This window comes from Danio aesculapii, chromosome 25, assembly GCF_903798145.1.
Source record: "Danio aesculapii chromosome 25, fDanAes4.1, whole genome shotgun sequence".
Classification (NCBI taxonomy): Eukaryota; Metazoa; Chordata; class Actinopteri; order Cypriniformes; family Danionidae; genus Danio; species Danio aesculapii.
Window position 1 is genome coordinate 11,796,754 of NC_079459.1, and position 19,498 is coordinate 11,816,251.

The window sequence follows — 19,498 nt, forward strand, 5'->3', positions numbered from 1 at the left end:
AATAAATGAGTGAATATAGAAGAGAACCCAGTCCAGGAGACTCGAAACAAGCAGAATTCCTTTATTGAGACGTGTTGGTTAATCTGCAGTCAAACAGCGTCTTCAAGAAGTCCATGTGTCTGCAGAGCCTATTGGAGGTCTGCAGTCTGCGAGTTTTATCACAAGTCTGAATTAAGTCAAAGATGTTCTGTCTATATTGTCTTAGGAGGAGGGGAGATGGCTAAACAAAGCATGCACATTCAGTTTTAGAGTCAGCGGGGTAAATTGGCAAATGGGTGTAGAAACTGGCCCAGCTACTGACCACACAAGTTAATCAACAAAATGGTTTCTGTAGCATGAAAGCATGACCCAAAGACAAAGGCAGTCGTTAGCATTTGCAGTACTCTGGCTTAGCCTGTAGTCAGAAAGACAAAGGTAAATGTCCCTCTTGGCTGGGCTGTTAATGAAATTATGTAATCAAAAACCAAAGAATATAACTTTTCAGTTATATGTAGATTATTGTTCATTTAAAACTAGATTATATAAATTTATATTCCCACAGTCTGTAGGGGCATAAAAGACAAGGTTGCTCATCTGGAATCTTGTTGGAACATTCTGTAATGTTGTATTCACTTGCCATTAAACCTTTGTTGCAACAACTAAGAGAAAAAAGTGTGTGGGTTGAACTTAACTGGATGTAAAAATAATGTCACACTGTCTTCCTATGCTGATGATGTAGTGGTTTTTATTGACAAGCAAAATGATGTGCGAGTTTTAATGGAAGTCTTAAATGATTTTAAAAGTTTGTCATCTGCAAAAATTAACTGGAATAAAAGCGAAGCAATTTTAATTGGAAATTGCTGAAAAGATAGGCCAAACCTTCCTGATGGCTTGATCTGGGGATCAAGTGGTTTTAAATATTTAGGAGTGTATTTGGGTGATGAAAGTTTCACTCAGAAAAACTGGGAAGGGGTTGGGGATAATATAAAGAGTAGACTTAATAAATGGAAATGGTTAATACCCAAAATGTCATATAAAGGAAGGGTTTTAATAGTGAATAATTTAGCAGCTTTCAGTCTCTGGCATAGGCTGGCTTGTTTAGATCCTCCTTTACAATTATTAACAGAACTCCAAGGTCTTTTGGTAATTTTTTTGGGATAACTTGCATTGGGTCCCACAGAGTGTGTTGTATTTAACCAAAGAAGAGGGTGGTCAGAGTCTGATACAGATAAGAAGCAGAATAGCAGCTTTTCGTTTACAATTTTTACAAAAATTGGATTTGGATAAAGCCTTGTTTTTAATGGACCACCTCAAGTTGAATGTGAATAGACTGACAATATTTTACAGAAATCTTTTTAAGGTGTGGAGTGTGTTTAATTTGCAAAGGAATAGTACATGTTCTCTCCACTGGTTGTTGTAAGAGCCTCTAATAAATGGAGCTCGTTTTGATCTAACAAAGGACAGTTCTTCATTTCATGGACTTAATGAAGTGTTGCAGTATTCAAAGATTTATACGCTTGGACGTTTGTAGCATATTGCTGGAGTGGGTTTTTGAAGAAGTGGCCAGTGTTTTAAGAATTAGATCCTTGCGGACTGTTGAATATATGTTACAAAACTGGAGAGGACTGGTCAGTAATGAAGAAAAAACGTTGCTAATAGACAGTTGTGGAAAAGTAAATGATTCCGAATCAGAGGATTTTTTTCTGGTTTTCACGTTGTTCCCTAAGTTAGAGGATTTTAAAGGACCCTTTCTGGACTTCAAAAAAACATTGTGCTTGGGTTTATCTATGGTTACTGGCAAAGATTTTTATCAAGTTTGTGTTAAAGTTTTTAATAAAAAAAGAACTAAACAATAAAATTGACACACCTTGGCGTGAAGTGTTGGGTGTAGAAGCGCATGTTAAACCTGAATGGAGGTCACTGTATAAGCCACCGTTGTCTAAAAGGTCAGGAGATATACAATGGAGACTCCTCCACTGTGCTGTTGCAGTCAATGCTTTTATTTCAGTTCTTAATCATGATGCCATTGCTAATTGTCCTTTTTGCTCAAAAAGAGAAACAATTTTTCACGCTTTTATGGAATGTAACAGACTGAAACCGTTATTTTTATTTTTGGAAAATATATTTACCTCTTGTAATGAAATGTTTTCTGTGAGTTTTTATTTTTGGTTTTAAATTTGTTAAAAGAAAGAGATTTAAATGTCAACTTCTGAATTTTGTTTTATGCTGCACAAATGCTGCACAACCTAATGCAACAGAGAAGAATAATGACGAAACAATAGTAGGTGTAAAAGAGGTTGAAGATGTTGTTCTGAAACAAGAATTAATAGAAATTACTGAACCCAAACTTGAATTGCCAAATACTAAGCGAAAATAAATAAAAAGTGCACATAATGAAAAAAATCCAAAAAAGAGTCACATCAAAGAACAAATGGAGATCAAAGATATGACTAAGACAGGTGTTTGCAGTGAGATTGAATATTCTTAAGAATCTGATAGTGTAAAAGAAATCTCTACACAAGCAATGTTGAACTTAAGAGAGAAAGAGAAGTATGATTTGGACAAATTTCGCAGGTTTTTACAAGTAACAGAGGGAAAAAGAAATGTGGTAGTAGAAGATTTCTTTCCAAATCTAGCTAATTTTATTGAATCTGCAAGAGACGTGATGAAAATTGTGGGTGGAGATGGACTTGTTGAGACTGAAATATATCGTCTCAGGAAATTAGTTCAAAAGATGAAAGCACAAATGAAAAAAAGATGATTTGGATGATTTTTATAAAGTTTGTGTTAAAGTTTTTAATAAAAAAGAACTGAACTATAAAATTGACACACCTTGGCGTGAAGTGTTGGGTGTAGAAGCGCATGTTAAACCTGAATGGAGGTCACTGTATAAGCCACCGTTGTCTAAAAGGTCAGGAGATATACAATGGAGACTCCTCCACTGTGCTGTTGCAGTCAATGCTTTTATTTCAGTTCTTAATCATGATGCCATTGCTAATTGTCCTTTTTGCTCAAAAAGATTAACAATTTTTCACGCTTTTATGGAATGTAACAGACTGAAACCGTTATTTTTATTTTTGGAAAATATTTTTACCTCTTGTAATGAAATGTTTTCTGTGAGTTTTTATTTTTGGTTTTAAATTTGTTAAAAGAAAGAGGTTTAAATGTCAACTTCTGAATTTTGTTTTAGGGCAAGCTAAACTAGCTATTTATTTGAGCAGAAAAAACAAGGTTGAAAGATTGTCTGGGGAAGATATGGTGGTAATGTTTGTAAACTTGGTGAAATCACGAATTCTGATTGATTATTGTTTTTATAAATCTACAAAAGATTTGTTAGCTTTTGAAATGAGGTGGTGTGAAAGTGGGGCAATGTGTTCAGTCGTTGAAGAAGAGTTAGCTTTAACTTTTTTAAATTAATGTATTTATATATATTTTTTTTTTTACTGCATCCCTTGTGAGTTGTTGACATGTTGAAATGATGATGATTAACTAATTGTAATAAAAGGCACTTTTAAATACAAATTCTCTCTCTCTATCTCGTGCACATGTGTGTGCGTCTGTGGAGCGGGTGAAGCGTGACTGTGAGAGCGACTGTGTTTTTTCCCAACTTTCACGGTTAGTTTATTGCTTAATGTACTTTGGAATATTGTGTTGAAGTTAATATAATTATTTTAGCTTCTTTTTGGCCATATGGCCGGGGTGAAGGAAAGTAGAGGGTTAGAGCAACTAACTCGATGGCATGGAATCAAAGTGCCGGTCGAATTGATTGGTCTGTGGAAGAATGTAGCCTTGCGGTCCGACAAGTTGTTGGATATGAAAGCATAAGATCTGCTTCTAGAATGAATCACGCGATGGTTCTTTTTTTGGATTCAATAGATAAGGTGAACAAGGTTGTAGAACAACGTATTGTAGTGAAAGACACTCATACAATGCGGCGAGGAAAGTTATGTTGTCGAATGTTTCGCCTTTCATAAAAGACGATGTTTTAGAACGAGAATTGTTGCGATATGGACAAATTGTCTCAGCAATTAAAAAGATCCCGGTAGGATGTAAATCACCACTGTTGAAACACGTTGTGTTGTTTAAATGGCAGGTGTTTATGGTGTTGAAACAAGGACGCGAAGAGCTTAATCTCTCTTTTAAGTTTACGATCGATGGGTTCGATTATGTAATCTTCGTCACAACTGAAACAATGAAGTGTTTCAACTGCAATAGAGAAGGGCATTTGTTTAGATTTTGTCCAGAGAAAGTAAAAGAAAAAGAGCCAGATACAATCGAGACTCAAAACAACAGTGCTTCAGTTGCAGAAATCAATGTAAATGAAAACGAACAAGATGAAAGTGAAGTAGAGATAAATGCTGCACAACCCAATGCAACAGAGAAGAATAATGACGAAACAATAGTAGGTGTAAAAGAGGTTGAAGATGTTGTTCTGAAACAAGAATTAATGGAAATTACTGAACCCAAACTTGAATTGCCAAATACTAAGCGAAAATCAATAAAAAGTGCACATAATGAAAAAAATCCAAAAAAGAGTCACATCAAAGAACAAATGGAGATCAAAGATATGACTAAGACAGGTGTTTGCAGTGAGATTGAATATTCTTCAGAATCTGATAGTGTAAAAGAAATCTCTACACAAGCAATGTTGAACTTAAGAGTAAAAAGAGAAGTATGATTTGGACAAATTTCGCAGGTTTTTACAAGTAACAGAGGGAAAAAGAAATGTGGTAGTAGAAGATTTCTTTCCAAATCTAGCTAATTTTATTGAATCTGCAAGAGACGTGATGAAAATTGTGGGTGGAGATGGACTTGTTGAGACTGAAATATATCGTCTCAGGAAATTAGTTCAAAAGATGAAAGCACAAATGAAAAAAAGATGATTTGGAAGGATCACAATAATAAGCAAAGCTATATAGTGAGTTTTATCTTAATAGCCATTTCTCTCTTGATTATGGCTAAGTTTAAGATTTCCTCACTAAATTTAAATGGAGCACGAAATGTAAAAAAGAGAGCTTCTTTTTTTTAACTAATTAAATAAAAAAATATTGACATTTCATTGGTACAAGAAACTCATTCATGTATTAATAATGAGGTTGATTGGCATAAAGAATGGGATGGCACTATTATAATGAGTCATAAAAGCTCTACCAGTGCTGGCGTGGCCATTCTTTTTTCAACATCATTTTCACCCTTATTTTATGAAATAAAGGAAATTATAGTTGGTAGATTAATTAAAGTCACTGCAAGATACGAAGGGGAAAAAAATCATCTTCATAAATGTATACGCTCCTGTTATTGCAAGAGAAAAAATGAAGTTTTTAGAAAAATTAGTTAATACTTTAGAAGGATGTAACTCTGAGGATTTTCTTTTTTTTAGCTGGAGATTTTAATTGCACAACAAATAATTTAGACCGAAATCATGTTGAACCACATATGGCTTCAAGAAACAAGTTAATAAGTTTTGTTGAAGCTTTTGATTTAGCAGATTTATGGCATGAGAAACATAGAGATTTTAGACAATATTCTTGGGCCCATTATAGAGAAAATTATATCTCTATGGCTAGGATTGATAGAATTTACTGTTATAAACACCATTTACAGGTTTTTAAATCTTTTAAACATCTCTCCAGTTAGTTTCTCAGATCATGGATTAGTATGTGGAGTGGTTTTTATAAATTCAATTAAAATAAAAAGTGCATACTGGCATTTAAATGTTTCCTTATTAAATGATAATTTTTTTTTAGAAAAGTTTTATGCAGTTTTGGAATAATTAGAAAATTAACATAAAATTTTTTTGAGTCAATTCAGCAATGGTGGGATGTGGGGAAAATTAATATTCGACAATTTTGTAAACAATATACTATTAATACTTCCAGAAATACTGCTAAATTAATAGAAGAAGTCGAATCTGATATAATAAAACTTCAAGTGTTAAGTGATTCAACTCGAGATCAAAACCTTTTACAATTTATCAAAAAGAAAAAAGATTTTTTTAGGAGAGCTTCTTGGAATTAAAGGACAAGGATCACTCATAAGGTCACGTTTTCAGAATTTTAACAAAATGGACACATCAACCAGTTTTTTCTATAGTCTTGAAAAAAAAATGGACAAAGTAAAATAATTTATTCATTGTGGGATAATAATGGAAAGGTTTTGACAGAGCCTGCTGAAATACGGAAGAGAGCGATTGATTTTCATACAGGATTAAATGCTTCTGAGTATCAAGAAAATCCAAATATTACACACAAGTTTTTGAAGGTCTTCCAGAAGTACCAGCTGAAATAAATGCTGTACTTGAGCAACCATTGAACTTATCTGAACTACATTCAGCTGTGATGAGTATGGCCAGTGGTAAAGCTCTAGGAATTGACGGAATCCCTATAGAATTTTATAAAACCTTTTGGAGTATTATAGGTTCAGATTTGTTGGCAGTTTTTACTAAAGAGCAACTCCCTTTGAGCTGCAGAAGAGCAGTGTTGACATTACTACCAAAAAAAGGAGATTTGAGAGATATTGCAAATTGGAGACCTATTGCTTTGATATGCGCTGACTATAAAGCTCTGTCTAAAACCTTAGAAAATAGGTTAAAAAATGCAATGAAGTATATAATACACAGTGATCAGTCCTATTGTGTTCCAGGGAGGTAAATTTTTGATAACATACACTTTATAAGAGATTTAATTCATACTTCTAAACTATTTGGTTTTAATTTTGGCCTTTTTTCAAGAGAAAGTTTTTGATCGAGTTGAACACGAATATTTATGGAGAACAATGGAGGCTTTTAATTTTTCTTCTGCGTTTTTAAATAGGATTAAAGTTCTTTATGGAGGTATACAGAGTATGTTGAAGGTTAATGGTGGCTTAAGTGCATCGTTTAATGTAAATAGGGGAATAGGACATACTTTAGCCACTGAGCCTTTATTAAATAGATTACATAATGAATTGATGGGGTTAAATATTGATGATAATTTTAAACCTGTGTGTACTTCTGCTTATGCAGATGATGTCCTTGTTATCATTAGAAGTCAAAATGATGTTGAGAAGACAACATTAATAGTAAATGAATTTGGTAAAATTTCATCTGCCAAGGTTAATTGGAAAAAGAGTTCAGGTCTAATAGTAGGAGATTGGAGAGATGAAAAGCCTTTGTTACCAGGTGGTCTAAACTGGGTTAGTGAAGGGTTTAAATATTTGGGTGTTTTTTTAGGGAATGACTCTATAGAGGAAAAAAATTGGAATGGGATTGAAGAAATGGTTGATGGAAAATTGAAAAAATGGAAATAGCTTCACTCATATCTATCATATAGAGGTAGAGCTTTGATTATTAATAATTTGGTAGCATCTATATTGTGGCATAATTTAGCAGTTTTAGAACCTCCAGCTGATTTATTAATAAAACGTCAGAGAAAGCTTGTTGACTTCTTTTGGAATCAATTACATTGGATACCACAGAATATTTTGTATTTTATTTTATACAAAAGAATTAGGATATCAAGGTTTGGTTCACTTGGCAAGCAGAAAAGCTGCTTTTAGGATACAATTTGTGCAAAAGGTTTTATATGGAAAATTGGAAGTTCCATGGCGAGTGTTAACTGAACATATTTTAAAACAGTTTGGAAATTTGGGATTAAAACAAACAATTTTTCTTGTGGATACCAATGTTTTAAATGTGAGAGGTTTTTTTTCCTTTTTATTGCAGTGTTTTCAAAGCTTGGGGTCTCGTAGAAAGGAAAAAAAATGTTTACAAAAAATTCCTTATTGTTCTAGTTATTGGAAGAACCAATTGTGCATTGTGCACGAATTGTTTTTAAAAAAGATGATTTTGTAGGACTAAATGATATCTTCATCAAAAAAGAGTTTTAAAAGTGAAGGATTTGGCAATGCTAGCAGGTCCAAATCTAAATAATGTGAAAGCGGTGGCACAAAGACTTGATATTCATTCTTTAAGGAAAGTTGGACAAATTATAACAGTTTTTCGGGATTCTTTATTAGAAGAAGAAAAGTTAAAACTCAAAAACTGGATGAAAGGAAGCGAATTGCCTGAATGCACTGACTTTTTTCTGAACATATGTGTAAGACCAAAAATGGATGAAGAGGACTCTCAACTTTTATATTGGATTTTTAAAAGTGATTTTCGATTTACTGTTTTTAATTCTGTTGGTGGAAAATGTATTTATTCTTTAAATAAAGTGTTAAATAAAGGAAAACTAAAGAATAAGATTGACACACCCTGGAGAAAATTAGATGAAATAATGCCAGTATGGGAAGCAATTTATAAGCCACCATTGACAAAAAGGGTTGGAGATATTCAATGGAGAATACTCCATGGTATTGTTCCTGTAAATGCTTTTGTGTCTATTTTAAATTCTGATGTTACAGATTTATGTCCTTTTTGTAATTGTAGAGAGACACATTTTCATTGTTTTCTTAAATGTGAACGATTGTTTTCATTATTTGAGTTTTTAAAGGAATTGTTTGACTTGTTTGGAAAATTTTATCTGATGTTTGTTTCATTTTTGGAGTGAAAATTGGGGAAAAAAAGAAGAATGTAAACTGTTAAATTATTTGGTAGGACAAGCGAAAATAACAATTTACATAACAAGAAAGAAGAAAATAGAACAAAGCATTGATTTAGATGTTTTATTGTTTTTTAAATGTATAATAAGGGCTATAATACATCTAGAATTTAATTATTATAGATTGATGGACAATATAGAAAGTTTTAAAGACATTTGGGATTCAGATGGAAAGGTGTGTACTGTTATAGGAGAAAACTTATCTTTTTCTGAATTGTTTTAAAAAGAAAAAAAATGTACAATTGTAAAAAAAATTTAATGATCTTATTCTGATTGTGTTTCGATTCCCAGAATAAAGTTTGTTAAAATCTCAAATCTCTCTCTCTCTCTCTCTCTCTCTCTCTCTCTCTCTCTCTCTCTCTCTCTCTCTCTCTCTCTCTCTCTCTCTCTCTCTCTCTCTCTCTCTCTCTCTCTCTCTCTCTCTCTCTCTCTATATATATATATATATATATATATATATATATATATATATATATATATATATTTACACACATATAAAGAGAGAGAGAGAGAGAGAGAGAGAGAGAGGGCAAAGACTATAGAATCAAGGGACTTTGATATAGACCTGTTTGTTTTAAACAGCAACACATGCCAACAACAGCCACAGACTGAAATAAAATTAAACGGCACCAGGGTTAGAGCTTTGATCGATTCTGGAGCTGCAGTAAATATTATTAGCAAAGCAGAATTTGACACGCTCACACCAAAACCACAAATCAGACCAGCAACAATCCAGATCTACCCAGCTTTGGAATGTTCCAGTGCAATGTCAAAGCATCGCATAGTGCTACAGAAGCTAAGTTTTATGTACTTCAGAATGATGGACACACTCTTCTAAGCTAGGGAACAGCACAAGAGCTCGTATTAATAAATATCACCAGCTCCGTTAACCATACAAACACCATTCGCACAGTAGCCGATGAACTCATTGAAAATAAATCAGAACTGTTCAAAGGAATAGGTAAACTGAAAAACTTTCAAGTGAAGTTGCACATTAATCCAGATGTTCAACCTACATGTCAGCCACACAGACGTGTGCCATTCCACATTCGACAGAAAGTGGAAGCTGAATTATAACAACTGACAAACAATGACATAATAGAAATGGTAACAAGTCCAACTCCATGGGTTTCCCCAATTGTGACTTCACCCAAACCAAAAGATCATGATAAAGTCAGGATTTGTGTTGACATGCGCCAGGCTAATATAGCCATACAACGTGAGCGTCACATAACGCAAATGCTACAGACTGTTCATGAAACAGAGACTGTGGAGATTTTTTAAGTATTCATGATGCTTAGGAATTTTAGTTGTTACAGAGTTTTCCATGATTGGCAACAATTAATACTTAACAGTTTGTTGCAAAGTTATTGTTGCATATTAAAAGCTTGTTAAAAAAAGGGAGTGATGTAACATATGCATTTCATGTGTCCTGTGAAGTCACGTGAGTTGACAACACATGCAGGTTGCGCATGTAAGGAAGCACAAGTGTGCGAGTGAAGAATAAAGAGCTATTTTTCCTCCAGCATACAAGTCTGTTATCATCACAGAGAGACATAAATATCACATGTTTGATTTAACATTAGTTTCCGCAGTTTGAGTCAAGATAATAAAGATGACAAATATTGTCCAACAAAATTGTAAAAATATAACAAATTTTCGCTGCGTAAAACATGTGCTGGATAAGTTGGTGGTTAATAAACAGACTAAGCCGAAAAAGAAAATGAATAGAAAAGAAAAAGAAAAAATGAATGAACTATGAAAAAATATAACATTAATTTTACACCGTACATGGCTGAATCACTAACACTAAATAATGCCATAGTTAAGACATTAATGTGTCTTTCTCCTTGAAAGTAGCATAAACTGCATAACTTGGCTGACAACAACATGATGTTACAACAAAACATTAAAACATTTAAAAGTAGAATAAATATATTGAAGTAGTTTGCAGAGCTTGCCTGTGAATAATTTTCTGTCAGCGGCTGATTTTCTCCTTTAGACTCTTCATGTGCCACAAATGCTACATTTGAATCTTGAGGGGGAAAATGCGCGGGGTTTTCCATTCAGACGCCTGAATAACATGCTGTTTTTTTTTTTTTCTAATTTCACAGATACAGATAAGACATTTTTCATAGAGTTAATAGTTTTTAACCACTGATAAAAAACAAGGGTTTTTTAAGGGTGCTTATTAGTAATCGCTTTTAAATATTATTTTGTTGTCTACTTTAGACTAAGACTCAATTAGATTAATTTAAATGAAGTTAGGCCAAGTTAACATAAAAAATATAATTAATTCATGCAAAAATGTCAAACTAATTATGAGTTAAACTAACTCATTTCATTTTGTGATTTTCACTGTTAGGTTTACAGTGCATATATATAGCGTAGGTTCTTTAAGGGACATATTTGCCAAAGTGGACTTACTCAAAGCACAGTTAAAGAAAAATTACTGTACCATGGCTGCAGCAGACGCAATGATATTACGCAGCACCTGAAAATAGACCCCAGTTAGGTAACTTGGTAACAGAACTGCATAATGTCATTGTGCCTGCAGCAGCCATAGTACGGGAGCAAAGTTTAGGATGAAGTTAAACAGCTGCATATGATTTCTTCAGGTATAGGCTAGACGCCAGTGTTGTCATGATACCAAAATTTTTACTTAACATGATACCTAAGCTAATAAAAAAAGGAAAAGTCACTACATAGAACAATTTTTATTTGTTAATAAACACCCAATGTTTGCTGTCAGCTGAAACAGAGTAAAACTATTTAAAATAAAATAAACTAACACAAATATATAAATGAAATATATTTGTCAGCAGTCCAGTCAAGTCATTTCAACATGAATAAAATTGTTGCACTATTGTTTAAATAAACATTACACTATAGATAGAAACACAACTTGACATGGCCATATTCATATATAAAATACTTTACATAATAATAGAACCATTTTCACAAAATTTGTGTACATGACATTTTTTAATCGGCGGTCCATTCTGCTGTGGTGACCCCAGATAAATCGGACTTAGCTGAAGGAAAATGAAATGAATATTTTATATTCATATATCATTGAAATTAAAGTAATAACTTGTAAAATCTTTCATTTTCAACCTGTAAACACTGAGTGGCACAAATGTCTATTTATCATCAATGTACTGTAAAGATCTAGAACAAACAAGAAGAGTCGGTTTCTTCTGATGTTGTGTAGAAGTTAGATAAACATTCTCTGCTTGCATTTTGTATGTTTCTCTTACAGCTTCAGAGGTTTGTTCCCTATGAAGTGGACATGACAGGATTTTCTGCCATGATTGCAGTTTGAAAGAATGTTCAATTCAAAGGGTAACGCAAGAAGTGACTTTCATGCTATTCATGTGATTACTGTTAAATGACCCCTCACACTAATGTAATAATTGAAATTTCTTTAAACAGAACAGCCTTGTATATTGCAAATCTTTTTGATCAACCAACAACGTTAGACAATGAGAGCACACAGCTCTTGGTTTTCTTTATTTTAGATTTGTTTTATTGTGATTTTAAAAACAATGATTTTTTATTACACTATTGAATGATCTCTTTGTATGCTCAAAGATTATGAGTATTTTCAGTAATTTAAAGAAAATGTTTGTAAGCTTGTCGAAGACCTATCTTCATGTTCAAAGATGCAGATGAAGCATCAAGCATGAATGATTAACATGTTAAGTCAATGCAAAGACTCAAATTCAAAACCAAAATGCTAAAAACATTCTTAAAATAGTGTTAGCGTTAACTGACTGCACATGAACTGATTTGAAAGTAGAGAGTTAGTTTACTATCACTAAAGTGTTTTTCCCGTAATGAGCATTTTTTTTCTGTTTTTTTTTTTCTGTTAAACATCAGCAGCAATATATAAAATTATTTTAAAAAGCCAGCTCACTACCCTTATATATATATATATATATATATATATATATATATATATATTTTTTTTTTTTTTTACTTACATTTAGTGATGAGAGTTGCAAATTTAGTCCTTATTCAGAACTTTTCATTTTTAAAGGTTACTAAAGCCAACTATGCTAAAACACAATGTTTACATTAACCTTTCATTAAAAAAAAATGCAGTAGCCAGTCTCTTTCAAACCACACAGAACATGACTGCTGATGAAAGTTTGTGTAAGTTGACATGTACCTATAAAGTTTCTTATAGTCAGTTAAGCAGCAGTATCAACAGATATTAAACATACAGTTTACAAATACTCAAATGGACCATCAAAATAAAGCGTTACCATTTATTTCTCTCATTCTCCTGGAGTGACCATACATCCTCGTTTTCCTGGACATGTCCTTTTAGGACTAAACATCATTATTGTCATTATTGTAATTAAAGTACAGTAACATAGTTTCATCATTGTGAACACATTTGCTATGTATTTACAAATGCGATCACACTTATGAAATTATGTTACTGAACTTTAATATAAATTAAAACTGTAACATCATTGGCCTAAAAGCTACAGTAGGTATTAAATATTTAAACAAACAAAGCTGGTCCTTGGTTAATACAAAATAATTCTGTAAACATTCAGCAAAATCATGTCAAATACAGTTCTGCAAGTGAGCTTATATAATTTAATTCAGGGTGTGTGTCATAGAAATTTTGCTATTTAGTGGGACATGAAGCCATCAAGACAGATTGTTAAGTCAGTAAGATGCTGCAAACAACATAATGTGTTTTTTTTTCCTGCCCTAGCCCACAAGTACTTCGTTAGTAGGTTGTCGTTCATGTCAAATTCAGGTTTTGATAAAGGGAAACCAATGACAGAAAATCATAAATGGATTAACCTATAGTCAGAGGCAAGACATAGCAGTCACCTGGTGTAAGACTACACTGAATGTTCCAAAATGTTCACACAATTTACCACTTCCTGTCTGAAAGGATTTTCAACTTCCTTCTGCTAAAAATGTAGAAATGCTGTTATCATAACAGATGCTTTTTGAAATGCTTAACAGATGTTTTTTTAAGAGTGTTGGGGCAGCCTTTTGTGGCAGATTTTAAAGGGGAGTGTGCTTTGTAAAAATACAGGATCGACACAGTGCACTAACAGATAATTAATAGTTTATACTTATATACTTATATCTATTTAGGAACATTAAAATCTACTATTTTGAAAAGATGCTTTAACCTTAAACACAAAATAAAATATTTTGAACATGTTTGCATTTAGTTTTTTTTATCTATTCAACTGGCAGTGTTAAAATCGCTTTTTTTCTGCAGAACAAAATAGTCATAGTCTGGAGCAATATAAGGGTGTGTAAACTTACTCGGTTCTATTTATTAGATCACTTTATTCCAGTATAATAATCTGGATGCATTTATCTAGTGTAAAATAATCAGAAATAATCTGACTGGCCTGTCAGTTTTAGTTAATACTTTCTGTTACTAAATTCGAGATCCCCAGATATTAACTTGTCATGAAAATACTTTAATCAACATACTGTAGTTAACTAGCCAACAACCCTTAACAGCTCGGAGCAATTATACTCAGCCAACTCATCATCAACTCACCTTCCAAGGACTTCACCAATATCATAGAAATCCTCCAGTTTTTGTTGCTTGAACACAGCCATTCTTAATGTCCTCATTGATAATGATGATTGTCTCGGTAAACAGGGAGCAGCAGGTCTGTATTACAATCTCCGTCAAGAGAACACAGCTTTTGATTGTAGGATGCAGCTATGAAAGTCACAGACACTTACATAAACACGTTCCAGCATGCAGAGATGCATTCCTTTATTTCCAAGAAGGTGTACAGCAAGAGCATGTAGGCTTTTGCATTCTTTAAAATGTGTATAATGCAATGTGAAAATGTCACAAAACTGTTGTATCTTAGCTTCAGCTTAAAGCACAAAGTAAATTTGGCAAATGACAGACACTTCGGCACACTGACTACACCTAATGTTTCATTGCTATAAATGTAAATAAAATTAATAGGCTACATTGATAATATCATAAATATTTACCTTACAAGTAAACATACATAAACGTTGTTATATTCTTATGACTAAGCACTCCATAACTATGTGTATTTTTAATTGCTGTTGAACTGTGTACTTGAAAGCTACATTGTTATTGTGGACATATAAATGTATATAATCTAGTTTCAATCAAACAATTATCAACATATAACTGAAAAGTTATATCCTTTTTAAATTTAAAGTTATATCCTTTTTTAAAGTTTTTAATTATATCATTTCATTCTAAACTTTTAACAGCCCAGCCATGAGGGACATTTACCCTTTGTCTTTCTGACTACTGGCTGAGCAGAAGTGATGCAAATGCTACGGTCAGGTTTTCGACGACTCTGCCTTTGTTTTCGGGTGATACATTCAGGCCAAAGAAACCCCTTTTGTTGATTAACTTGTGTGGTCAGTAGCTGGGCAGGTTTCTAACACCTATATGCAGGTTATCATGCTGACTCCAAAACTTAATTTGCATGCTTTGTTTAGCCATCTCCCCTCCTCTTAAGAAGACATTATAGACAGCACATCTTTGTATTAATTCAGACTTGTGATAAAACTCAAAGACTGCAGACCTCCAGTAGGCTTTGCAGACACATGGACTTCTCGAAGATGCTGTATGACTGCAGATTAACCAACATGTCTCAATAAAATAATTCTGCTTGTTTCAAGTCTCCTGGACTGGGTTCTCTCTCTATTCTCATAATAATTTTTTTCCAACATTATCTAGTTAGCATCTCCTCACAACTTCTTACATTACTTTCTTTTAAATATAGTTATTAATTGGACAACTCAACTTGATTGGTCATAATGGTCATAATGTATGCAAACGGTGACAACTTAGCAGTTTTTACACACAAACCATTCAATTCCAATCTCCTCAATTAGGTAACGTGCACAGAAACCATCACAGGGGATCACAAAAAGATGACACATATAGCCATCCACATGAAAACTTCCACTGTCAGGACCCAGCTTTTGAATTTGTTGCTAAGAATTTCTAACTGTGAATTCAAATTAGCGACAATAGAAAAGTTTGTTGTCTTGAGCTTTTAAAAAAGTAAATAATAATAATTAAAAAAATCTTTGGATCCTTGGTGTTGCCGACTTGCAATTATATTGAGATTGATGTGTGCGCTTTTGTAAAACGTTGTTGGTCCAACGTCCAATGTTGGTTCATCGCTTAAAGCATACACTAGATCTAATTCTGTCTTATGAAATTGAGGTCATTTATGTAGACATTATACCACAAAGTGATGATATTACAGACCACTACCTCCTAATATATGTAGCGCCACCTAGGTGTATTAAGTTTAAGATAGCGCTCCAGGTTCAATACACTAAATGCCTACTGAGATGTTGAAGTAGGCCCCTCTGATATATTTCAATGATGTAGTGTAAATAAGGCAGATTAGAATATAAATGTTTGCTGAGTTTGAATAAATAACCAGAAATAAACTCTGTGAATAATAAAACTCTTAGATAAATCAGAAAATATAATGAATTTAATTAGAATAGAAATGTTACTATTGGAAAAAGAACCCAGGTTTAAAACAAAATACAAAATATAGAATTTATACACTGCCAAAAGAAAGTAAAATGACCAAATATAAGTCAACACAAGGAATTCACAATGAAGAATAATAAATAAACAAACATAGAAAAATACCACCTTTACACCCTCGACCAATTAAAGTTATGAATCAAACAAGTGACTAAAGGATGACAGAATAGGTTCCTCTTTGAAAATACCTACAATAGTGTCACTCAATTACACACCGAAGTACACCTATATAAACTATTTAACAGTTTAAAACTGTATTGTAAAAACATGCAGGAGTATTATATGCTCACTGCATAAACATCAACAAATCAAAACTCAGTGGGCCCACACACACACACACACACACACATTCATACCCCACCCCGTTGCAGGCCTGTATCGTTGCTAGTGTACGTTGTGGCCGGGAAAATGAAAATGGCCTCTTCACTCTCCTGAGCTCAAATAAAATTAAACAAAATACCTCAGATCCAGATGACAGCGATCCAGATGACAGCAGTCAAGATGACAACACTCCAGATGACAACTCTCGTGGACAGCGATCTAACAATCAGCAATCGATCGGCGGAACTCCTGCAGCAGGTCTCTATTAAATCCTTGCTTTCACTTTTAACTTTCAGCTGACAAAATGCAACTCCCCCATAGTCAGAGAAACCACCAAATCTGCTCCTCCAAGACTCTTTCTGCACCGTCCGATCCTAAGTTGGCAGTCTTTTCTTTTCTCTCCTGATTTTCCGTTTAACTGTCTCTCCTCGGATTTATGTTTAAATCCGCGGTACTGTCAGTTAACGCTATAGGCATTTAAAAAATGCCTACTTGCTCTGAACTGACTAATATCTGACACTGGTAACTTATCTGATAAAAACACACAGCGAACTCAAATCAAACACAAAACAAACTCAAAGTAATTAGAACTGTGTTATTCACACGCGATCTACTTTACAATGTCGTGTATTTTTACTCTCCGTGTATGTTTCTCAATCATTCCAGACCGCAGCGCGTCTCTCTCTGTTTCCAAAACTGCCGGCTGTCAAATCCCCCTCTCCTCAACAACCAATCACATTTCACATTCCAAACCGGAGGGCGGGACTAGACACATATAAACCAATCAAGGAACACCTAACAAACTTGGTAACCCCTTGTATTTCAGTGAAGGTTGATCAAACTTGCTATCTGATCATGCTCTCAAAGACGAACGCAGATATCATTACACATCCACATTAGGAGGTATATATTCACAAATAAATGCAAAACGCTTTTAGATTTAATTCTGTTCTAGAACTAATATGAATAAATAAATAAATAAATAGATAGATAGATAGATAATAAATAAATAAATAACCTTAAGATTATTTCAAAACTTAAAACGTGTAGAACTTCATTCTACTGGGTTACATATATAAGCTGTGCTTACCTGAAATTAGCAGATCCGCTTCGATATATCGCCCTAGTAGAACTATCGTTCCGTCCACCAAAGATGAATTTATAAATAACTTACCTGATCTTTACTAGCACTCTAAATACTGTGGCACCAATCAAATTAAAAAAGGCTAGAGAGAATAAAACTACACCGTGGTATAATAGTCATACTCGTGCTCTCAAAACAGCAACCCGTTCCCTGGAATGTAAATGGAAAAAAACTCACTTAGAGGTCTTTAGAATTGAGTACAAAGACAGTATGTCCAGCTATAGGAGGGCTCTAAAATCTGCCAGGGCTGAGCACCTCCGCAAAATGATAGAAAATAATCATAACAATCCTAGATATTTATTTAACACCATTGCTAAATTAACAAATAATCGGTCATCTTTGGAACAAAATGTTCCACCGCAAATTAGTAGTGATGACTTCATGAATTTTTCAGTGATGAAATAAAAGGCTTTAGACAGAAAATAGGAGATGTTAAACTTTCTGCACCGCCTTATACTCCAGATCCAGTAAACATTTCACTGAATCAAAATCACTTACAGTGCTTCAAAATTATAGCACAGGAAGAGCTAGATAAAATTATAAATAGCTCTAAACCAGCTATGTGTATGTTGGACTCAATTCCAACAAAATTACTGAAAGAATTGCTACCTGTTATAGGTGAACCTCGTCTTAACGTTATCAACTTTTCTTTATCTTTGGGCCATGTTCCAAATCCTTACAAGCTAGCTGTTATTAAGCCTATTATTAAGAAACCGCAACTGGACCCCAGCAACTTAGCTAATTATAGGCCTATTTCAAATCTTCCATTTATGTCTAAAGTACTAGAAAAGGTTTTTTCTACCCAATTATGCTCTTTCTGCAGACAAACAATGTTTTTGAAGTGTTTCAGTCAGGTTTCAGGGCTCATCACAGTACAGAAACCGCATTAGTGAAAATAACCATCTACTCATAGCTACTGACCAAGGGTGCATCTCGCTATTAGTTTTACTTGATCTTAGTGCGGCATTTGACGCCATTGACCACAGTATTCTCATAAATCGCTTAAAGTCTACAGGTGTCCAGGGAGAGGCTCTACAATGGTTTAAGTCATACTTAGATGACCGTTACCAGTTTATGAATATTAATGGACAGCCTTCACAAGTCAGCCCAGTAAAATATGGGGTGCCTCATGGATCTGTTTTAGGCCCTTTGCTGTTTACAATTTACATGCTACCCCTGGGAGACATTATTAGAAGACATGGGATCAGCTTTCACTGCTACGCAGATGATACTCTGAAATATTATATATTTCAACTAAACCTGATGAGATGTCTGAACTATCTAAGCTAACTGAGTGTATTAAAGATGTTAAAGACTGGATGACCAGCATTTTCTTCTCTTAAACTCAGACAAAACAGAATTATTACTTATCGGGCCTAAATCCTGTACACAGAAGATCTCACAACTCAATCTACAATTAGAGGGACACAAAGTGAGCGTTAGCTCTACTATAAAATATCTGGGTGTCATATAAGACAGCAATTTAACTTTTGAAAATCATATATCCCATGTCACAAAAACTGCTTTCTTTCATCTGAGAAAAATCGCTAAGTTAAGAAGTATGCTATCCATCTCAGATGCAGAAAAGCTAGTCCATGCTTTTATGACTTCAAGGCTGGAATACTGTAAGGCTCTGTTTGCTGGCTGCCCAGCATCCTCTACTAACAAACTTCAATTAGTACAAAATGCAGCTGCCAGAGTTCTTACCAGGTCTAGAAAATATGATCACATCACCCCAATTTTATCCTCCTTACACTGGCTGCATGTTAAGTTTCGTATTGAATTTAAAATATTGCTTCATACATAAAGCTTTAAATAATTTAGCCCCTGTTTATCTAACCAAACTTCTGTCTCACTACAATCCAACTCGCTCTTTAAGATCTCAAAACTCGGGGCTTCTGGTAGTAC

General features: G+C 33.8%; 1 protein-coding gene across 4 annotated transcripts in view; it reads right to left on the bottom strand.

The window, feature by feature from the left end:
- The window catches only part of dapk2b (death-associated protein kinase 2b), a 191,620-nt gene extending 174,316 nt beyond the window's left edge, over positions 1-17,304 (bottom strand). The window contains exons 1-2 of one of the 4 annotated variants that reach the window (XM_056451598.1): positions 16,586-17,304; positions 14,110-14,277 (exon numbers count right to left, since the gene is read on the bottom strand). In XM_056451598.1, the coding sequence (XP_056307573.1) occupies positions 14,110-14,186 (77 nt within the window). In that variant the 5' untranslated portion in view covers positions 14,187-14,277; positions 16,586-17,304. The remainder of the gene's footprint in view (positions 1-14,109; positions 14,278-16,585) is intronic. The other 3 variants (XM_056451596.1, XM_056451600.1, XM_056451597.1) reach the window with 3 other exon arrangements.
- Between the last annotated feature and the right edge of the window lie 2,194 nt (positions 17,305-19,498).